Source organism: Clarias gariepinus, chromosome 5, assembly GCF_024256425.1.
Source record: "Clarias gariepinus isolate MV-2021 ecotype Netherlands chromosome 5, CGAR_prim_01v2, whole genome shotgun sequence".
Taxonomy (NCBI): domain Eukaryota; kingdom Metazoa; phylum Chordata; class Actinopteri; order Siluriformes; family Clariidae; genus Clarias; species Clarias gariepinus.
The window spans coordinates 38,532,969-38,557,421 of record NC_071104.1 but is presented as its reverse complement, the minus strand read 5'-3'; the positions used below and the strand labels follow the sequence as shown (position 1 = coordinate 38,557,421).

The 24,453-nt window shown below is 34.6% G+C and overlaps 1 protein-coding gene across 2 annotated transcripts; it reads right to left on the bottom strand.

Annotated features, from left to right (window-relative positions):
* Window positions 1-777: 777 nt before the first annotated feature.
* Window positions 778-24,453, bottom strand: LOC128523782 (ankyrin repeat domain-containing protein 10-like). 2 transcript variants are annotated; one of them, XM_053495910.1, is made up of 6 exons: window positions 24,224-24,453; window positions 22,512-22,664; window positions 22,066-22,157; window positions 5,825-6,021; window positions 4,587-4,685; window positions 778-2,853 (listed from the first exon to the last, which is right to left on the bottom strand). In XM_053495910.1, the coding sequence occupies exons 1-6, from the start codon at window positions 24,419-24,421 to the stop codon at window positions 2,693-2,695; spliced, it is 900 nt and encodes a 299-aa protein (XP_053351885.1). In that variant the 5' UTR covers window positions 24,422-24,453; the 3' UTR covers window positions 778-2,692. The 2 variants fall into 2 exon arrangements, with proteins under 2 accessions (XP_053351885.1, XP_053351884.1); XM_053495909.1 differs by lacking the exon at window positions 778-2,853 and having other exon boundaries at window positions 3,207-4,685.

The window sequence follows — 24,453 nt, the reverse complement described above, 5'->3', positions numbered from 1 at the left end:
GGAGACAGAAGGAGATAAGAGAGACAAAAAGATATAAGATAGACAGAAAGAGGGAGCGAAGAGAGACAGAGGGAGACAGATAGGGGAAAACGGAGGCAAAAAGAGGGGAAGACAAAATGAGGAAGGAAAAAAGACAGGGAGAATAGGAAAGAAGGAGAGAGACGGGGGAAAGGGGGAAACGAGGGAGAGAGAGAGGGAGTCAGAGAGAGATAAGAAAGACAGAGAGGGGGACCTGGACAGAAAAAGGGAGACAGAGTTGGAAGAACGAAAAAGGGACAGAAAAAATAGGGGGAAAGGAAGAGGAAAACGATGAGGAAGGAAAAAAAAACAAAAGGAGAATAAGAAAGAATATAAAAGATGGGAAGACAGAGAGAGAGGGAGACAGAAAAGAAGGGAGACAGAGGGAAACGAATATACAGGGACAGGAAAAGACAAAGAAAAGGCGACAGAGAAGAAGAGTGGGAGACAGAGAGAGGAAACGGAGGGGGGGGTAGTGAGGGGCAGCTGATTCAGGTGTTGAAAACAGGAAGTTGAGAAGGTTTTAGAAACTCTTGTGGTGTGTTTGTGTCATTATTTAGACGACACCCTTCATTACTGAGAAACATAATGAGTCAGAAACCATTACACACAAACACAGGACTGAGCAAATAAGTACTGACTTAAACTCTAACGATGTTCGAACAGAACTGTTCTGATCCATCATGTTCTGTCTGTACACGTGGAATGACGTTTACTCAGACTGCGCGACACGTGAATATAAATACAGGAGCGGTCTGATAGAGCGAAAAAGATCTTTATTTGGTTAAAACACACAGAGGAACACAATTCCACAGCAAAGCGACAGGACTGTAATACACGATGTCATTTATACTGACGTGTTGGAAAGAAACACTACATGTGATGGAGCCTGAGTCTGCATGGAAGTGTGTAGCGCTCGTCGGGACATTCTCAGGAGGAAAGATGCATCCATAGACTACCAGGCTTATCCAAAAAGTGTGCTAGTGAATAGAGATGACTTAAACTCTTGGTGAAGTCACATGGTAAAAAAAATAACAATAATAAAAATCTGAGCTCAGTTTAATAGTAAAAGTTAGAGCATTTCCACACACACACACACACACTCAATATGAAGAGAACTCAGGATTGGGACTAAACATCTGTGCAGCAGCCTTAAGAAAACCACTTATCAGTAAAGCTAATTGGGAAAAAGGCTTCAAAAGAGCATAAAGACTGGACTTTGGAGCGAAGGGAAAAAGGTCATGTGACCTGATGAGTCCCTATTCCAGAGTGATGGGCGTGTCAGGGTAAGAAGGAAAGCTCATGAAGCGATGCTCCCATCATGCATCATGTCCACTGTACAAGCCTCTGGAGACAGTGTTATGATCTGGGGTTGATCAGTTACTCAGGTCGAGACTCAGTAACGTTATGGGGCAATAAAATGAAGTCAGCTGACCACCTGAATGTACTGAATCACCAGAGGATCACATCTATGGAGGGTTTTTTCTTCCCTAATGGAACAGGGATGTTCCAGGACTCAAGAATGTGAAAGAGAAAACATTTTCACACATGACCTGGACACCACAGAGTATGTGCGGTAATCAAACGTAAAGGTCTGAAGGTCAACGAATTTAATCTTAAGAGTGTGCATCGTTTTATTTATGTATTTATTTATTGGGCGGGCAGTGTAATTCTCAAGCATTTCTAAAGGACAGACTGTACTTGGTAACATGAAAAAAAGAAAAAAGAGCCGCAAGCAAACAAAGAACGAAGACTTTTTGATGGGGGTAGAGTTTGAGGTGATTATCAGGTTTTTGATGTTCTTTACATAATTTTCCATATTTTTTGTTTATGGCATGACTTCAATCAGATCAAGTTGTAAACAGAAAACATAACCGTTATAGGTCTGGATAATTATTTCATTGTACCTTCACAGTCCACAAAAAGCATTTGCCGTATTTTATTTCACGTCTCCACAAAAATCTTTTTTTCCCCAAATGATTCAATAAGCTGAATACATCTTACAAACAGTGACTATATTTACTGAGTGATCTACTCGTTCTCAAGACGGGCTTTTAATCATATATTAGGGGTAGCGCGCAGTGGTTAAGGTGTTGGATTACTGGCCAGAAGGTCACAGGTTTAAACCACAGCATCAGAAAGTTGCCACTGTTGGACTCCAAACCCTCAGATGTATAGTGAGATTTAATAAAATGCAAGTCGCTCTGGATAAGGGTGTCTGCCAAATGCTGTAAATGTAATGTAGATACACACACCTCTAAAAAAAGATCCATACATTTTGGAACAGAGGTAAGTTTTTGCATCCTGAGGGATGGCATTTGAGCATGTCCATGGGTTCAGGCAGTCGTTGACTGCAAATGATCAAAGTGTACAACGGCAAGCCTTTTGTAATTCGTTCCATTATTTATGAGCCCCACAAAATGATGGACACGCACATGTTTATGAAAATGGCTGTAGTTCCTAAATGTTTAAAGCCACAGTTCTGTTAAGCGGCTTGTATTAAAGATGAAAGGCTTTGGTCTCCGGTGTGGAGAGGCCAAACACCACGAAAAACTGTCTTTGTTCCAAAACTTATGGACTGATCTATACAATGGGTAAGGATGATTCGTCACAAGTTATCAGGTGCAAGCTGACTCTTTAACTAAAAGCAGACGACATGCATTTGTCTGTCTCTTTAGGACCCGTGGAAGAGGTGCATGGTGTGGAAGAACGTGTGGTCGTAGCGCTCCTCGGCACAGACTGAGGTATCGTCCTCCATGCTCTCCGTCTTGTCTCCGAATCCACCGAGTTGTAAAGACACGCCCACATTCTCTCTCTCGTTCAAACCAGTGTTTCCTGATGTTGGGGGGAAAAAATAATATTTACCATTTAAGCCTTTTATGGGTGAGTTTGTTTTTGCACAAGAATTTCCTGAGAATTTCTCAATCGGCGCTCAGAGCATTATTCGTTCGGTCAGTCAGTTCTGACTAGATTTTTAACTCAAGCATGAGAGCAGCACGAAGCCAGGTGCCTAGGTTTAAGTAAGCATGATGATTTTTTAAGGATTTAAAGATTCATAATCTCTTTGAGCGTCGACAGGATGTTGTTAGTTTGCGGAACAGAAGAGGATTAGTAAAGCAAATCCCTTTCATATTTCTCTTGACAATTAAGTTATATTGAAGAAACACAGACTCGGAACACACCCCACATCAGACTGAGATGTTTAATGATAAAAACAGAGTGCATCGATATTAAACACATACATTACAGCAGAGCGCTTCCTCTTCCTCAAAACTACCAGCCATGCACTGAAGACGTGTCTATTATCTACCAGCTTTAACTTCATGCTCAGGTCTATTATTGCAAAATGAATATATTGTGTAACAACTCCGGTGTGTCAGTTCTTTATGTACACATATTATATATATATATATATATATATGTGAATTAAATGTCTAAAGCTATAAAACCCATACATTTCCCATGTACATACTGTATGTATAATCATATAGTCTTACATACACATTTGTAAAAAGAAAGAACAGAGAAAAAAATACAGAACACAAGATAAGTCAAGATCAAAGGATTAAAAATCCTGTAAATATAAACAGAAGTGTATATATATATAAACAAAAAGCTGCATTTGTTGACTACTATACGTAAAGATAGAATTTAAGAAAAAGATCACGTTAAAGCTAAATGAAGAGACTCTAGGGCGGGGTGGGGCGGAGAAGCAATTTAATTCAATTCAGGGAAATTATTGTGCAAAAACCAAATACAAAATAGAAATGGTAATCCGGTCTACGGATACAAAATGTTAATTTTAACCCCTGAGCCTCATTTATTAATCTGCTCTCACTCACGGATTATTATTTATTTATTTGTTTCAATTTTTAACACAATTTATTTTAGGGTGCTATGACTTTTATCCTCATCGACACCCTAGTTTTATATTGTTTACGTTTTTTTATGTAACACTTCATCTATTGCAGCAGGTGTGAGGGTCTTTTTGGGGGGAGGAGGGGTGCCATTACTTTTATTCCAAGTGAACAATTAGTCTCTTTTGTGATAATGTACAGGTGTTTTAGAATCACTTTCTTTTAAAGCTTCATTAAATCAGTGTGTGTGTGTGTGTGTAAGTGACAAATGTGTACATAAAATCTCATTAACTTGCTCTAACAGTGTGAAATCATGTGATACTTAAATGTAAAAAGAAAACTACGCTTCTGAAGGACACGTGGGACGTGACTTTTGTGTGTGTATTAAATCGCGTTGCTTGGATCTACTGTGAGAAAGAAAAACAAATGAGAATCAGAACAAACCATTATTCCCCCCCCCTCTCTCTAACACACACACACACACACACACACACACACTGAGCCCCTATGAACTCCCACTACACAAGCACAGGTAAGGCAACTACAGGTAGGCGTAGGAGTTAGTGCAGCGGCAGGGGATCTGCATCGAAGCCACGGTGAAGATCTCCATCTCTTTAGGAGCCGGGGTGGAGGAATCCTCCATCCGCAGGCCCTCGTCCTGCTCCGCCATGCCGGTGTTAGCAAACGACCCAGTTATGGATCCATTCCCACCTGTGGTGCCGCTCAGTGCTGGTCCGAGCTCCGCCTGGGCCATGTCCATCAGGTTCTCTCCGCCAAAGCCGTTCATCAGCTTCATGTGAAGATCAAGATCTGCAGTCGAACATGGAGTAAGCACGGATAATTAACACATGTAAAAATAAAAGATAAAAAGTTATATGTGTATAAAAATCTCGTGGTCTGGGAAAACCTATTGTGGCAGAACCAAAACTTTAAATGCCAACATTAAGCCCTGAGTTTCACAAAACCAAAGAGTTACAGCCCTTTCCAAACAAATAAATCCTGCCTTTTTATTCTCTGTTGGGAAAAATAAAAGTGTGCAAAAAGACACACTTTGTTGACAAACTGAGTTTACCACAAGACACGCCACTGGTGGGGAGAGGGGGGTGATATACACAAATCATCCACAACATTAAAACTGGTGATGTGAACATCGTCGATTGTCTCATTAAACGTCACCAGTCATTGAGTGGGATATATTAGGCAGCCGGTGAATAGTTGATGAGTAACATTCAAAGTTGATGTGTTAAAAGCAGGAAAAATGGGCATGAGTAAGGATGAGGGACACTGACGAGGGCCAAATGACAATAATCTCGAGGAGTGTCCAAAACTTTTCCTGTAATTCAGTTGTTAATACAGGGAGTCTCCGACTTACAAACAAGTTCTGTTTCAGGATCACGTTTGTAAGTCGAATTTGTTCTTAAGTCCTACAAGGTGAGTCTTATACGCCTTTGACACAAATATACAATGTATAAAGTATACCAATCCACTTGGCTAAATCAGTCACTGCCATCATGTGGCCAAAAACTGTAAATGTGGCTAAAAAAAAAAAAAAAAAAAAAAAAAATCTCACACCTGTCTCCGCGCCTTTAAATTGCGAGGGGAATCCCAGACACTATTTCGTCTCAGAGCTTTATTGGACTGTAAATTCTGTTTTGTTGAGAATTTTTCTAAATTAGGATTATTCACCCTCAGGACAGTTTTACAAGACAGACATTTTCTATCATCGTGCTTCTGGACTGATTCACTGAAACCAGTGAGGCCGACTCATTACCTCCCAATCCCCCCTGCCCCAAACACATAACAGACTTAAGACATTTTATGATGGATGCACTATAGAAAAAAAGGTGATAAGACAATTTTCAAAATCATAAAAACCCTCAAATTTGCTTCGCGAATGGTTTTCCCAGACCTCAATACATACAAAACAACATAACATTCCTCAAACCTACCGCTGGTTCTGGCCTTTTTGAACTGACTCGACTCGATGCAGTCGAGCGAGCGCTTTCTACTGGGTGTGCCGTTGAGGAAGCCATTAAAATGTCTGAGCTGCTGCTGATTTTGGGCATTGGACAGCACTTGAGCGCACTCTGCGAAGCCCTGGCCATGGGCTAGGTCAGCGCCGGTCAGTCCACTAGCGTTCCTCAAGCTGCGCAATGATAAAATTTGTGTGTTAGTGCTTCTGATCTAATGTAAAGATGGCTCAATCATTCACACACTCACACATACACAAAACCTTTCTGTCTTTCCTGACCAACAAGTTAAAACATGTATTGAAAATAATTTTAAACAAATAAAGAGTTTTGACTGCAACAGAAGACGTTTAGAACGGCCTGAAACCATGTACAAGTCAAAATCAAAAGAGCGGTGAAGCAGAGGATCAAGTTATTTAAAAATACAGAAGAAAAAGATAAGGAGAATAGACTTTGTTTCTTCAGTGTAAGTACTGTGTGAAAGACAAATCCAGTGCAATTTGTGTCATGAAAATATGGACGTATGAACAAAGAGGACGTCTTTAACATGGAGCAGGAGCAGCTCAATTGTTAAGGTGTTGGGATACTGGATCAGAAGGTCCAAGGTTTAACCACCACCAAGTTGCCACTGCTGGGCCCAGAGCAAAGCCCTTAATCTTAAATTTTAAGAAATTATGTTAAATCTAATAAGATGTTGCTCTGGATAAGGGCATGTGCCAAATGCTGTAAATGTCAAATGTCCCCCAAGACGAGAAACAAAGACGGATATTGGATAAGGTTTATCCAAGATGCTGCACATTAAGCTGAATTTCTTCTAAAGGCCTGAATGAAGTCGTCTTTGTAAACCAGCACTGATTTACCCTAGGTTTAAGAGTTTGAGTCTCCCCTTTTGTGTGGCTATGGAGTTTGCATGCTCTCCTTGGTGGGTTTCCCCCAGGTACTCTGGTTTCCTCCAACATTAGACTAACAAGTTTGTGCGGTAAACTTGCTCCTCGTCCAGGGTGTATCCCACCTTGTGCCCAGAGTTGCCATGATAGTTAATGGGTGACAGAATGAGGAACTAAAGTTGTGAATTGTGGAACTTAAACAGTGAAGGACCACATGAAGGAAATGGACTGGTCCGAAGTATCACACAAGACAAATGTACAGAATTTCTTCACAAGGTGGTGCCTCACTTGTATAGAATTAACTTGTGTTGCTTTATCGCGAAAATTGTGGCTGTGTGTGTGTGGTGTGCTGTAATTGCACATGTGTAGAAAATTAATGCCTGCTTCTAGGTGGACTTTAAAGTGGAATGGAAGTGAAGTGGAAAGGAATAGGAAGTCATATCTTGAACAAAGATTTCTCCTCAGAAGTGACTTAATAAATGTAAAAAAATATCCATGGATGCTTCGTATAAAGTGTTTCAAATTTTTTTTTTTTTTTGAGAATGCTGAAGCATAAGGAGAAACCTTAAAAAACTTCAGAAGTATCACAAGTGAAAAAAAAAATTAAAGACAAGAATAAGTTTAAAATGTTCAAGTAAAATTATTACTTATTATAGGATTTTTCTGTCCTTTAGAACAATGAGACATCTAGAACATGGTCACAGGAACAAACATGGTTCAGGCCTATAACAAATAAAACTCTTACCTTCTGTTGCAGTCATGAAACAAATGAAAGAACATGAATGAACAAACTGTATAGTTTTTGCACTTACCCCAACATTCAGTGACTCCTGGTTAGTTCACTGCTTCCCAATCCACAATAGAGCCATAAACATCACACTTATTTGATTACGCATCACAGACCTTTTTATTTATTTGAATTTAACTTATCCTTTTGTTTTAAATTTTTTATGAATCTGTACTAATTTTATATATCACATGTTATATTGACAGAATTCCTTTTTAACCTTATTGTGCTCAATTATTTATATCAAATGTATTTTAAATCATCTTCATCATGTAGTAGACAAAATTGTGCTAAATAAAATTTTTTTTTTTTAAAAGGTGCATATAATTTAAATCATGTAATTTTTTAAATTAAAAAAATTATATAAAAAAAAGTAAAAAGTATTTAACATAAATAATAATGAGCCATAGATTCTATCTTTTAAGTTTTACGAATATGATCTCGGGTCATTTATTTAAAGAAATGACCCGAGATCATTATTGATTAATATACAGTGCCTAAACAATTATTGACCCGCTGGTAATTTTTGTTCTTTTTGCTGTAAAATAGCAATGATAATTTTTCATTTATTCTTTTTAAATTGACTAGCTGCAATAATTAAATCAAGTTCAATTGCATTATTTAGATGTTCACAGAATTATTAGAAAATGTAAAAATTTACAATTAAAGTGGCACAATTTAATAATTATAATAAAAAATGCATTCTGATTACTTTAATCAGAATGTACAAATATTGCGATTGTGATTTCAGCTGCAATATCCATAAAATGTACAAATTAATATTCAAATAATTAATTTTATTGAGAAAACATTTGGCAATATTTATTAACACATTTAGAGATGGAAGTTGAGTACATGTACTTCATTACTGTACCCAAGTACATGTTTAATGTATCTGTATTTAACTCGAGTAGTTTTATTAGAGGACACTAGCTTTGCTTAAAAGTACAGTAAATATCTGTACGCTGCGTTGTTAAAATTCCAAACGTACTGCCTTCTGATGTGTGATCCAAACATTTAAATAAAACAAAAAAAATTGCAGTCCATGTTGTAGTACACAAATTTCCACACAAAAGCATCACGGTACATGGCCTGATTCTAGTTGTGATGTATTTTTTCTGTTTTCTGGACACACTGTATAAAAATTTGCATACACTTCAGGAAAAGATATAACTATATTAAAATAATATACAAACATTGTATATTAAAATAATATTAATCATATATTATATAAATATACAACATATTGCAATACATTAAGTATTTAAATATTTATAGAAGTTTTTTTTCCTTAAGTGTGTGTATTCTGTCTATCACTTCCTGTTCATGTGCTGCATGTTTTCATGTGAGAGTACAAAAGTTTAATTGTTCCAACACCTACATATGAAAGCATCAGTATTTTGTAGAAGACAAAAATGAATGGTCTCTGTATACAGTGGGGCAGAAAAAAAGGATTTTTTCAGCCACCCATTGTGCAAGTTCTCCCACTTAAAGAAAATGAGAGAGGCCTGTAATTTTCATCATGGGTATACCTCAACAATAGGAGACAAAAAAAAAAAAAAAAAAAAACACAGAAAATGACATTGTAGGATTTTTAAAGAATTTATTTGCAAATTATGGTGAAAAATAAGTATTTGGTTACCTACAAACAAGCAAGAATCCTGGCTTTTACAGACCTGTAATGTCTTTAAGAGGCTCCTCTGTCCTCCACTCGTTACTTGTATTAACGGCATCTTTTTGAACTCATTATCAGTATAAAAGACATCGGTTAACAACTTAAAACAGTCACACTTCAAACTCCACTATGGCCAAGACCGAAGAGCTGTCAAAGGACACCAGAAACAAAATTGTAGACCTGCACCAGGCTGGGAAGACTGAATCTGCAATAGGTAAGCAGCTTGGTATGAAGAAATCAACTGTGGGAGCAATTATTAGAAAATGGACGACATACAAGACCACTGATAATCTTCCTCGATCTGGGGCTCCACACAAGATCTCACCCTGTGGGGTCAGAAAGATCACAAGAACTGTGAGCAAAAATCCCAGAACCACACAGAGGGACCTAGTGAATGACCTGCAGAGAGCTGGGACCAAAGTAACAAAGGCTACCATCAGTAACACACTGCGCCGCCAGGGACTCAAAGACGTGTCCCGCTGCTTAAGGCAGTACATGTCCAGGCCCGTCTGGAGTTTGCTAGAGAGCATTTGGATGATCCAGAAGAGGATTGGGAGAATGTCATATGGTCAGATGAAATCAAAATAGAACTTTGTGTTTGGAGGAGAAAGAATGAGTTGCATCCAAAGAACACCATACCTACTGTGAAGCATGGGGGTGAAAACATCATGCTTTGGAGCTGTTTTTCTGATCCATGTACAGAAAAGAAAGAATGGGGACATGGAAGGAGGTTTTCACTCAAAATCTCATGATACATCAGCAAGGGCATTGAAGATAAAACGTGGCTGGGTCTTTCAGCATGACAATGATCCCAAATACACCACCCGGGCAACGAAGGAGTGGCTTCGTAAGCAGCATTTAAAGGTCCTGGAGTGGCCTAGCCAGTCTCCAGATCTCAACCCCATAGAAAATCTTTGGAGGAAGTTGAAAGTCCGTGTCGCCCAACGACAGCACCAAAACATCAACAGGAATGGGCCAAAATACCAGCAACAGTGTGTAAAAACCTTGTGAAGACTGAAACGTTTAACCTCTGTCCTTGCCAACAAACGTCAAGATTGAATTTTGTTATTGAACAAACACTTATTTTCCACCATATTTTGCAAATAAGTTCTTTAAAAATCCTCTAAGGTGATTTTCTGTTTTTTTTTTCTTATTATTTTGTCTCTCATAGTTGAGGTATGATGTACCTATGATGTACTGACTAAATACTTTTTTGCCCCACTGTATTAGAAACTAAGAAATGAATAGTTTTAATAAATATTAAATTATTATTCACTGAAGACCTATTTATTGCAGGGCTTTTTCTTGTCTGTGAAGCGCAACCACAAAGTGTGGCAACTCGCTAACTTTTTTTTTTGTTTGATAAAAGTTTGCTCATTCATGAGTTTATCCATCCAAATACAGTTCTTTTTTTTATCATTCTTTAAAATATCTGTCTTTCTAAAACCACTGCACACACATTCAACACTCAAATGCATCATGAAATCAAATATCTAACACAAAACATTTTGAATAGAAATTAAAACAAACATTGTTCACTTGTTAAGACTTTTCCCACTCGATCCCCAAAACATCTTATGAGATAAGAATTATATATATATATAAATTAAAAAACGAATGCGTCCACACGATTGAAGAGGATCACCACATTAAAAAAAACACTAACTTTACTTTAAAAGATGTAGAATTTAGCAAGGTGGGTTTCATTTAAAGGCAGATTTGTTGATGTGAGAAATCTGAAAAAACATGTGCATAAAGGAAAACCATAGCTAGTTTTCCTTGTTAAAAATCAACATGTGCTGTGCAAGACAGGTCCAGCTGTTTCTTTTTAACTTAACATTTAAAACTGTATAATTGTGACTTCATAAGTGCACACAGTAAAATAAATTATAAGAATTTATACCGTTAGAGTTTTTCAACCAAGTCCAAAATAATTCACAGAATAGTGGTTAAATAATAACTATAAGCTTTATACTTTTTCAATTTTGGAGTCATGATAAAATAATACAAATCATTATTGAGAAAAATATATATATAATTAACCTAAACATAAATAGTTTTTAATCATAAATCTTGTTCACTAAACACTACCAAATCTACAAACAAACAAAATAAGCAGATTTTTAGGTTTGTTTTCATTTTCTTTTTGTTTAATTACATAATCAGCGGTAAGAAACATACAACTTAACATTGTATGCTTTTTTTTATTGAGCTATTTTGCTGCAAACATTGGCAATAATTGTTTTCTTAAATAAATTAAATCTAAAGTGGTTAAACTCATTTTAAAGATGATTTGCTTCAGACCATTACTCATGTGCTTATACTAATCATCCACATTAACAACTTCCAGAAACATTTTTACTACAAAAAAAAAACTACATAAATATATATTACTAAAGACCTCTACTTGCACATACAAATGTGTTTATTTTAATTACTGCACCAAATTGTCATTCCCATCATGATCCTTTTAACTGATCAATGCTATTTGATTCTCAGATTTCTGTCATCTTCTGCTAAAAATTGCTTTTGCTTTTAGACAGACATCCTCACTCAGATTAAGTACTACATATGTACTACTGATTAACACATCTTTAATTTTACCTGAAATACTGAGTAAAAAGTTTAAAATTGGTTGCATGTTTATTTTTCTATATTATAGTCCAATATTAACTGCAGATATTATTTTACTTTAAAATGTTTAGGTCGATTATAAAACTAATTTCCACTGTAATCCAAGTATTCATTGTAGTAATGAAAATGTAAAGTTAAGAATCTTGACATTACTGCATTAAAACTATAAAATTCTGAAGTTTGTGGGTAGGTAGGTTTGTATGTAATATGTACTATTGTTGTATACAACAATTTAACTTACTATTTAATAATACAAAGTGGACATAGAGAGAAATTTAAACCTCAATTAATTGCACCAAATTCTAAAAGACGCAGTTACCTACACTTATTATTAAACAATGTTAAAAATGTACACCTTTTAAAAGTTACTGATTAAAGATCCAATTTTCTAAAGTGTTACTTAAGTGCAACACACATTTTATGTAGAAGTATTTCTATAGTAGATGCATATAAAAATGTTTGTATGTTATCTAATTGGTTTAGCTTGTACATAAACTTAAGAAAGATCTGGTAATATGTTCATAAATTAACGTAGGGGGGAAAACGGCCCAGGGACAGCCATTTGTTTAAATCTGTTCATAATAGATTCAAATAACTAATGTCTGTTAAATAGTTTAAGTAAAATACAGGACAGCAAATAGGTATACATACATATACATAATATACACATACTTTTTAACTAAACTAACTTAACTTTTTTGCTTTGTTTTACATGTGAGAAAATATACATCCGAACAAATTTAAATGTATTATCTAGGAGAGACATTTTAGAAAATTCAGTCTGGTATAACATTGTAGTAATATTTATACTAATTTCTGAGGATTTCAGTTTCTATTGGGAAATGTTTTTAGCCTATTGTTTTTTATTTATATTAATAGGGTTTTTGTTCGTTTTTACAGAAAATTAACCTTTTTCAACTATACTATAAAATATACTCCAGAATTTAGAGACCCACCTAGTTCAGATGTTTAAAAAAAATTCAATTTAGTAACTACAAAAAAATGAGAGAACTGAATGAAGTTGACTTATGATGGATGCATTCGTTTTTTTTCCTTCTCTAAAATATTTCCCTTCACTATTCAGAGAAACTTCCTGCCATTATAATTTTTGCCTTACACATCTTAGACCTAACAGCATCTTTTAAACCATGCTTTTTATTCTGGAACGTGACAAGGCGAACTGATTAGACCTGTTCTACACTTAAAAAGACCTATGGTTAGTTTCCAGATTAAAAAAATAAAAAAATAAAAAAATACAAATACAAAGAATAATCATAAAAAAATAAACAGCTTTGGGCATAAATTTAGCAAAGCATGCAGGACTAAAACAATCTACATCTAAATTCAAAAAGTCTTGTTTTTTTGAAACTTGTCTATGCACAAAAAACTTCCTATCAGTAAAACCAATCACCGCAAGAAATACCTCAACAGTTTGCCAGAGTGTAGATACTGAAGGGAGCGATAGTGAGAACACTCCTAATGCCACAACAGTGCAGTTTCGCTGAGGGAACTTGGAGTGAGTCAGCAGTGTCTATATGGAATGCTCTCCCCCTTTTCTAGGATTACTTGAAAAAGTCAAGTCATTTCGAATTCAGTGGCTGTAAAACATTGAGATGTGTAGATTTTCTCTAAACTTTTCTTTTTTATTCTTTTTTTTGTTGGCAACAATTAACAATATGAAATTAGTTCAATCTGCAGGGTTTGACTGTAACTGTCACTTTCCTAAGGATAAAAGTGACAACATTAACAAAACAACATGTTTGTAATTGTTTTTCCATCATTGAATTATTAATAATAATAAAAAAACTGCAGATGACATTTTTTTTCTTTCTAAACAAAATAAAAAAAATAAACCTCTACGCAAAAAAAAAGTTTCATTAAAAATAATTGTAAAAAATAATATAAAGAAGACAGGTTAAATTAGAGTTAAGGCACAGTTGTACAGTTCTGAGGTTGTTCCTTACCCCTAATACTTTCGCTAAAACATTTCTCAACTTTTTACCTGGAGGATGAAGGGCTCATAGAAAGAAAACATTTCTTCATACTGTTATTTACATTTTTTAAATAATGAATTCATATTTATGCTAAATTGCATTATTTTAGGAAATATATACATACACACATTCAACACATGGTGTTACTTTTAACTTTGAGTGTGCTAGGATATTTTTTATTATAAATAAATTAATGTTTTCTAGTGTTTCCTTGCATCAGATATTTTTAATAATGTAACTATGAAGTTATTATTACCTGATGTGCAGCATTACAATTATTCAAATTTCACTTACTAGTATTATTTATAGTAAATGCAACTGAACATTTGATCTGGAGCTTCAACTTACTGCAAAAGGTCTGGCAACATAATTAAGACAACAAGCAGGAAGTGATTACATAAATAAATTTGCAAGACAAAACAAGTGAAAGAGGTTATCTGGAAGGATAAGATCCAGGAATCAGGATACCCCAAAGGAGTGGAACATTGGATTGGTAAGTTAAAAACAGCTTATTTTTTTATGTTGGTGTTGTGTTGTGTTTTTTTTTTTTTTTTTTTGAGTCATGAAGAAGAAAGCCTTCCATTGTTCTTTTATACACTCAGACCAGAAATATCTGAGCTGGACAAGACAGATTTCTAAAATATGTGAGGAGCTCCTCTTTAAGGAATGTTGCAAGGAATAGAAGCTGTTGTTCTGTAAAATCCAAGTTGTAATAAGGTAGCCTGAGAATCAATAGATTTGTGACCGGTGGCTTTCCACCACGTAAGAATGTTTCTTAGAAATTAAAAAGGAACATAAAGAAGAACAAATCCGTTGGCTTCACTCCAGTGAAAGATATTTTTTATTAATTGCAAGAATTACCTCTTGGCTGCTTACATACATGGACAAATGTTTCTCCAGTTAATGTGTAAATGTAAGTAAAGAACAATTAAGCATAAAGTTGCTTTTTAAAAGTTAATATAATGATATTAATATAAAAGAAGTTAAATTCCTTCCATGGAGTGATTCACGTCTTCACCTCTTCAAAGGCTCACGTTCTCAACAAGTTCATTCAGAAGCGATTCAACCACAAACATGGAAGACAACCTGATGAAATGTTCCTCAAAAAAAGTGAAAGTTGCCTAATTTCACCAAGTCTTTAGACTCCCTGGCCTTTGCAAAGATTAAATATCCAGTTGCTATGAAAGCCCTCATATTATTTCTACCTAGTACTCAATTATTCTTATTTATTATTTTTATGTTCATAATTTTTACTTATTTTTATTTTTTTTTTTAAAGGAAACATTTTAAATTATTTTTTTTTATTTTGTTACTTTAAACCCTTTAAAAGGATATGAATAGTAATGCTAAAACAGTTAGTTTAAAAACGTTAACATGACTCTTTAAATAATAACGGTCATCCTTAATAAATAAAACTTGTATATGTAACTGCAGGCAGTTAAATCCATAAGTATTCGATTTTAAAACGAAGCCATCATGATGTGACTGAAGTATAAACTGCCAACCTTTAAAAACAAACAAACAAACATTTAGGAAACCTGAAACCGTTTACAAATAAAAAAATTTTTTTATGACAAATGAAGATAAAAGTTCTGGCATTGACTCAAGTGTTAAATTTGCATGTAGTAGCTGTTCATGGGAGCTCTCCTTTTGTAGTCCAAAAGTTCTTGATGCAACGGAAAGTCGTCCTCTTTAGAATCATCACTTTTATTTGTATTACAGGGTCAGCGGTAGCTCAGTGGTTAAAGCATTGGACTACGGTTTGGAAGATCCCAGGTTCAAACCCCACAACCACCAAGTTGCCACTGTTGGGCCCTTGAGGAAGGCCCTTAACCCTCAACTGCTCAGATGTGTACTGAGATAAAAATGTAAGCCGCTCTGGATAAGAGCGTCTGCCAAATGACTAAATGTATTTTCTAAAACTGACTTATTTGTGAGAGCGAACTTAAGGCGGCCAAATCAACAGCTTTCTTAAAAAGAAAGAATCCACTGGTGAACACAGCAACAAAAAAGGCATTGGAGACCACAAAGGACAACTACACTGTGTGAGTAAAGTATTCATTCCTTGATGAAGAAAAACACCTTCACAACATCTAGTCAGGTTAAGCACACTCTAGAGGAGGACGGAGAATCAATATCCAAATCCACAGTCGAGATACCACTTCATGATGCACACCACTGGTGGTGTAAAAAAAAAAACAATTTTTTTTGGTTCTTAAGAATCCACTTTAGTACTTTTGGGAAAATTCATTTAAGAAAATGATGGTTGAAGAAGAATATAGAGAAGAAAAGGTACCACAGCATCAAACATGATGGAAGCAGTGTTATGGAACGGGAATCAATCAGGAACCATCCGATACGATGTCTTCATGATATCTACTCATACTGCAATCGTAAAAATATTCTGATTCATTGTTATACTTTTGTTCCAGATTTTGTTAAAATTACTGCTGATAGGAGCAGCAGGAGAAATTCTGAAGTATAAAGAACTCCCAGATTCAAATGCTGCAAAATTGATAAGACAGCATGTCACGTTACAGATCGATAATAGTCTCAGACATTTCATGAAAGCAATCAAAGACGAAGTGACTGAACGTTCTTAAAGGGCTGAGTCAGTCACCCGGCCAGAACACAAAAAGGGAAGGGCAGGAAGATCCAAAGAAAGACAAGCATCAACTGCATCTGCAGTAAAAAAAAAAAAAAAAAACTTGTGGTAAAGAAGCTTAAGGGAGGAAACTCTTGCTGATGTCCATGAGGTCCAGAGTTTAGGCAGTCATTCAGTGGAAAGCATTTGCATCCAAGTATTAAATATTATAAATACTTCATACTTATGGACTTAACTCTATAAAGAAACATTTGATTTTAGTTTTTATTAATCATTTGAAATTCATATAAAGATGAAATTATTTAGTTTATAATGCAGTTAGCATTCTTACTGGTTAATAGAAATATCTGGTTATATTTGTTTAATATTTAACATATGGTTTCTAAAGATAAAAAAACTAAAATTTTATTTATAATTCAGAATATTAATACACTGCTATCAATACTTGAAAACGATTATGATACTGAGTTTAAGTACAGAAGTTTTAATGTTTTGTGTCTATTTTCTAGTCTGTCTGAGGTGTGTGGCTCAAATTTATGTTGTTAAAATTTATGTTTGCTTCTTCCTTATATTGTACTACATCATACAAAAAAAATCTCCAAAATTTGAATTGTAATATTATAAGGAATTAAACAAAAAGAGCCCTTTTTCCTCCAGTGCCTACCTGGTGCTGTACATTTACTCTAATACTTGAGGTACTCCCTGACTTGAGTGCTTATCAAGTTCTAAACCTGTCACAGGAAAACATACTTACAACAATCTTCAGTTCTGCCTTAACCTGCAGCAACCCTACTAGTACTACTAAAATATACAGTCATACAGCAATTACAAACACAACTCTTAACAAATCCTGTCAAGCTGCTACAGAGAGCGCAGGCACATTTCAGCATGGCTTCAACAACAGAAGTAGCATTTTATAAGATACTGATTTAAAAGTAGAGATTGTGAATAAACAATGAGTCTGAATGCCATGTTGCTTGATATGGAGCAAAATAAAAGCTTCCTAACAAAATGTCCTTGACTTCGGTTAATCATGCTGAAATTATAATCATAACATACTATAATCAAGTTTCAGGTGATGTATGTATTTAATATTTTAAAAAGCAGAAAATTGGTAATTTTGCAGGCAGGTCAATCCAATATCAAGATTTAAGTACCTTAAATCCAGTGTAGTGTGAAGTAGAAATAAAAATATTTCTTAGAGATATATTTAGCAGTAACCAAAAATCATTAGATCGGAATTGTCCTTATTTGAGTTACCAGGCGAAACTTCAACTTTATCAACTTATACCTAATCTCACCTGATCTTTAACTTCAATTTATACCTAATCCCTAATTAAATATAAAAAAATCCTCAAGAGATTTTAATTAAAATGATTGTAAATTACAACCTTTTGGCATTCAGAGTCAAAGTCAGAAATTTTTTTAAAGTTTTTAGTTTACTGAGCAGATAATATTTTTTAAGATTAGCACATACCTGCTGCTTCACAGAATACTCATAGAAAAAAGAACAACGTACACCCTGAACAAAGTGCTTTCTTTTCTTTATCATCACAAATATTTATTCCTTCTGTTGTGATATATCTGGTTTATTATATTGTAGGTAAAGGAGAAACAACTAAGATACTTCTTTAACCAGTAGTTTGATTGAACTAAAGTATTAGACTCAATTTTTTTTTGTTGATGTTGATAGCTAAAGTTACTGAATTAGCACAATTTAAAAAACAAAATTAAATAATAAAAACAGTTTACTGTACAAAGTGTGAGTCGTAATATTATAGTTTGTGTATTGTTTTCTTAAATTTTAATGTTGAAAATGGGGATTAGCAGCTTAAGAAATGCATATTAAACATTTTTTATCTTCTACAACATAATTTATTTTTCTTTTGTAAATGTAACAACCATTTTCGTTCGACCAAATAAACTAATTTTCAAAACTTACATAAGAAAGTAATATCATAATACAATTACAAGAATAAACATACTAAGTGTAGATAGTTTGCACAAAACATAGTTGTAAAATTATAGTTTAAGTTTACTTCTGCATCTATAGATTGAAATTTGGGTTTAACAGGCAAATTTAACAATTTATTTAAAATTACATTTTATGTCAAATATACTATTTATCTCTCTTACAACAAAAAATTGACATTTTTACTTGGCAAATGTAAGTAACTATTTCAATTTGGACCATAAACACACATTTATTTGGCTGTACAGTCTTTTAGAATTAATTAACCGTAAACAATAAATTTAAAAGTATATATTTTTGTGTATTTTATTTACATCAATTTTTTTTTCTGTTATACATCTAGCAGTTAGGTTTACGTTTTGATCTTTGAAGAAAGTGTCTAATTAAACATGTTATATCAGTGTAGAAATTTTTTCATACAGGTTTAACATGTTCATAGAGTTATTTAACATTAACATTTAAATTTAGGTGAACCATTTTAACATGCAAAAGAAAAGTTACAGCTTAAAACAAAAGAAATTCACAAGCTAAAACTTTTTCCTTCAGTCAGTATATACGTTTCTGTGAAGCAGCAGATACAGAAAAATCCAACAGCAGTACAGGAGTGTTTGGTCATTTCTCATTGTGAAGAGATACAAAACAGTCAGAAACCTGTATACAGTGATCCCAAGTTATGTACAAGGCATAAAAAATATCTACAGTAAACAGGCGTGTGTCTATAATGTTTCAGTGTCAGGTAATGGATGCCTTGTGGAAATACACTGAAGTATCGTAATGATAAATCAGGTTCTGCAAGAAGATATCGCCCTTACATAATTAATTTTATATATACCCAGCACGCCTTCCTAAAACCTATTACTTCTTGATCCAGAGCTCATGCGCAGGCAAAAATATAACATATTTCAAGTTAGGAAGCTTAAATTTGCTAAAATACTACTACAGTAGTCATAATTAAATTGTCCTATTTAATTTTTTTTTAATTTCCCTTCGACCTTATATTCTCTATATACTACAGTAGAACGACTCTTTCTCACAAATATTAATAATGTTGTCCAATTTTTGGGGATTTTGGAAATTTTCTACCACATGACCTTTAAAACAATTAATTTATAACCTATTTTGCATCTCTCAACAGTGTAAAGGACTCTCTGACGCCCTAGAAAAGCATCTGTATTTTGAAACCATGAGGAAATGTGCATTTCTTTCTGCAGCTTCATCATGAAAACATACTTACCAACATTAAAATAAACAAACAAAAAAAATATTAAAAAACAAAAAGAAAAGTAGAGTAACATTTCCTCAGCACATGACGACATCAGAACAAACAAGATTAAAGCAATCACACTTTCCAATTTAGATAAACATTTGACCATCACAGAGATTTTTTTTTTAAAAAACAAAACTCCTCCATCTGGACAAATATTCAAAAAGGACTCTCGTCAAAAATACATTTACTGTGAGAAAAAGTTTAAAATAAACATATTTAAACCTACAGTTAAATATACAAACAGTCATACTCCGCAGAACAGCAAAACTTTTATCCACGAAGCTGAATAGGCTACCAAATGACCCAAAACTAGATTGCAGTTTACTGTCGTCAGCCAAAAACAATGTATACACACTTAAAAGAAAAATAGCATGACGTATAATCTATTAATATAACATCGTCATATATATAGTAATAAATTTAGTATTAAAATATTTATATTCATTTTATTTTCCCAAAAGTGTGTATAATTTTTTGGGCTGACTCCGCATATACACACGTTCAGTTCACGTTTTTGATTCTCGTTGTGATGAATCACAGTCAAGCTTTTAACTTTCTGCACCTAGTATGGAAAAAAACATTAGTGTTTTCATGTGCATTCCATGTAGTGGCCAGATTATCACCGTTTACAAGTTTGCACGAGTTTATATTTCCACAAGTTAATTTATGACATTAAAAGATTTGTAATGTCTTTTTTACTTCACTACACCAAAAATATACTGGACCTTGACTTTAAAACTGAGGTACATACCAAACTGTGACTTTTGTGTACTGGTAAATAAACAGACGTGGCTACGAATTAACAAGCTAGAGAAAATCTTGTCCAATCTCGTAGTTACATTCCTGTGGTTTCCTGCGTATACATCCGTGGTTAAAAACATAGTTCAGAAATCTTGATCAGAGAAGAATTTTCGCTAAATGCATTCAGCATTTAGCGAAAAGCCTCCTGTGCATGTGTACATCATCTGTCATAGAATCACTTATAAATGGTCCATCGACTTTCAAGTCCGGTGCCAATACAACCTAAATTAAATATCTGTTGATCGTTGTAATAAACACTTATCTCTGGCTTATTTAAAAACTAGAATTTACTTTATTTATCAATTTAATATGAAATACACTAATTACAACTAATTACAAATAACATGTTTACTGTATATATAACATCCTATTTCACAGGCCATGCGGTGTCAATATTAAGCAAAACATGACAGTTTGTGTATTTACTGTAGCTGTAGTAATACTAATAAATAAGTAAACCTGTAAATAAATACATAATGTGGAAATGTTTGTTGTGCAATAATATATTTCACATATATAAACTGGGTATTTATTGCAATAAAGATAATGATGTACATATATCGATACTGTATGAATTTGTTCTAATAATACATTTTATAAACAGGATTTTGCATAATATACTATATCTACATAATTTACATAAACTAGGCATTTGCTGTAAAAATATTTTATTGACATATAAACAAATCACTTACTGCAGTAATGTACATAAACTAGTTATTTAATATATAAACTATAATATACTATATGTGATATATTTATATATTTAATTGGGTTTTGTAATAACGTGTATAACGTGTATAACGTGTATACTAGCCTATTCATATTTTCTTAATAATGATAATAATAATTCTTAAAAATAATACATTTATTATATCTAATTATTATTATTATTTTTTTAAATAAACAGAAGAAACAGTTAACAGTAAACAAAAGTATTTGGTTAAACAACCATAAATTTCTTTAACAAAGATCGGGTACACTGTTTAGTAAGATTAGATCTTTTTTTTTCCCCCTTTACATTTTTTTTTTTTTTTTACTGATATAGAAACATTTTTAGTCTAGTTCCCCTAGTATTAATACTAAGAAATCTAAAAGTTTTTTTTTGTGGTGCCTTAAGGATGCACAAGTTTCTAGATAAATGTGTTTTAAAAATAAATATTAAATAAACTGACTAAGGCTATTGTACATCACTGCATATAAGCTATTATAATAGTATATAATAATATAATAGTAGCCTATATTATAACAACAACAACAATAATAATAATAATAACAAAAAACCCCGGAATCTATGATATCTTCTCATTTTTTAGGTCATGTAGCTCACCTTAGCTCACCTCTAAAAGTTTTTGTTTAGGTTATCAGGTAAACAACCTAGCCTATTTTCACAGTTACCCATGAATTATAACTGTGGTCATAAATGTTGAGGTGTTTTTCGACAAGAGTCCTGAGTGAATAAAAAGTACCAGTGGAATATTTTCAGGAATGCTGAGGGCAGAGAATAAAAAAAAGGAAAAAAAAAAAAGGGGAAAAAAAAACAACAACCAAAAGTTAAAAAAAATTAAACTGTGGAGCAGTTATGAGTTTACACTTACTCAGCTTTCGCTCCGTGAATCAGGAGAGCTTTAATACACTCAACACTACCAGCACGCGCCGCCTTGTGAATGGGGGTTTCTCCGACGTAGTCCTGAGAGAGCGAGAGAGAAAGGAAGAGGAAGAGAATTTACCTTTGACATTTAAAGGACGAAACCTAAGCAAAGGTCTACTGTTTAATCAGAGCCATAAATAGAGCAGATGGAGAGATAGCGCCCTGCCCATACACTGAGACCGAAAGTTGATTTATGGAAGAATGAAAAAACTGAATGTTGGTCAGTTTACTATCCAACAGCCCAAAGATAGGAAAACAAGTGATGGAGGAGGAAACAAGTGCTATTACGCACTGTAATAACGCACTATAGTGATGGGGTAGGATTTAGTGTTTCCAGAACACTATTGAACACCTGATGAAAGACAGCGTGGTGCGAGTTTACAGGTGACCCACCTGCCCGTTGAGGTCAGCGCCGGCCTGCAGGAGCCACATCAGGCACTGCGGATGGCCTCCGAATGCTGCAATGTGAGCCGGCGTCTGCGCGAAACGTGACGTCGAGGCGTTCACGCCACATCCCGCCTGCACCAGCTGCATCACGCACTCCAGCTGTGGGAAAACCACAGCCGCTATTAGTCAGACATGGAGCGAGAGACGCAGCATGCAAATAAAAACAACCGAAAACAAATGAGATAAGATGTCTGAGTTAATGTTTAATGTTTCACACAGACAACCATGTACACACACACCCCACCACGCCCAGTATGTGGTTGTCTAAAAGTAAACACGACTTCACTGCTGCCAGAGTGTTTCCTTAAACATGAAAAACTAACCAAGAATTATGATTAAATAATATTTATTATTATTATTATTATTATTATTAATAATAGTTTATGCATTAATAATGTTTATGAGAGTACAAAAACTGCCAAAAAATTTTTTGTGTGCAAGGAATGTCTCTGTAGTTAATGAGTGACATTTATAACCACGGACCAACACACCTCCATCTGTATGATGATACAAGTGTGAGACTGTTTTACAATCTGTCTGAGTTCTATCTATCTTATCCATGTTACAGCACCACATAAAAAGGTTGAGTAAATAAACAGATTTAAATCTGCTCCCTTGGTTACGCACAGGTTTGTCTACATGCCTGTTAATTGCTCTTCCTCCACACCTTGGCAACTCCAAGTTCCTGTTTTTTGCATTGGTGCAGGTGTTTGTTTACATTGAGACAGTAGCGCATTAGAAGATTATTGTTATGTTTTTCTTTAAGGATATTAATCGGAAAAGCTAAACTGAATATTTTTTACTGGGATTAGTTCATATTTTCACTTTGGCTGAAATAACAGCGCTGAAGTGGTATAAGTGAATTTTAACACGCTGGAGTGGTTTTAAGACAAAACTTAATCTTTATCCTTTTATCTACTTTTTCCATTTCTCATCTGTGATTCACTCTCTGATTACCGAACAGGGAGTGTATTTGTCTGACCACCAAAGAAGGACAACTTTGTGTAAACAAACAGTAAACTTTTCTGAACTCTCTGTTTCACATTACCTGTAATGAGATGAAACGACATCAGATTTAAAACCTTGATAAGAACTAGGTGATTTTTGTACATTTAAAAAATATATATTTATCTACCAATCCAGAGGAAACCAATACCATGTGAAATTACAGTTTATTTAAATAATAAAAATAATAGTAATAAAAAAGGGGGGGTTCATTTTTGTAGTCATCAACCAGAAATAATAATATCACTGACTACATTAAAGCTAATCAGATTACTTTTGGCTTTAACCTTTAAACTATTTCTACCAAATCCTAAACTGCGTGCTAACACTACCTGTATGTAAATAAATAAATTAATTAAACTGGTGATAAAGATGTACTAACCGGGGGAAAAAATAAACAAACAATTCGGCATTTAACCAACAATTGTGTCTCTGTTTTGCACAGAAAGTGTAATATGGTTAAATATAAATCCTATGTACGAGAGGCTGTGATGTGTATTAATAACATAAGGGGAATGCTAACAGTTATTAGCCTAGCCGCTGTCCTGAGGCGACCGTTAGCGCGTAGCTAGTCATGCTAACTGGGCGCCATCTTCTCCATTAGCCTGTGTACAGCTGTGTGTGTGTGTGTGTGTGTGTGTGTGTACACATACCCTGCCGAAGTGAGCGGCCCAGTGTACGGGAGTCCAGCCGTAGAACGAGTCCTCCGTGAGCAGCTCGCTCCGGTGTGTGTCGCTCTGGAGGAGCTGGTGGAGCGCGAGCACATCCCCGTCCCTGCACGCGCGGTGCAGCGGAAAGCGCGCGCTCAGCACCTCCTCACTGGAGAAGCCGCACTCTCCTGCCGCGGACATCTCTGTCTTACACACACACACACACACACACA

Coding starts and splice junctions, on each gene's coding strand:
- LOC128523782 (XM_053495909.1), bottom strand. CDS start 24,421: ATGTCCGCGGCAGGAGAGTGCGGCTTCTCCAGTGAGGAGGTGCTGAGC. Junction 22,158..22,511: donor GCGCTGACCTCAACGGGCAG/GTGGGTCACCTG, acceptor TCGCTCTCTCAG/GACTACGTCGGAGAAACCCC. Junction 6,022..22,065: donor ATTCACGGAGCGAAAGCTGA/GTAAGTGTAAAC, acceptor ATCATTGCGCAG/CTTGAGGAACGCTAGTGGAC.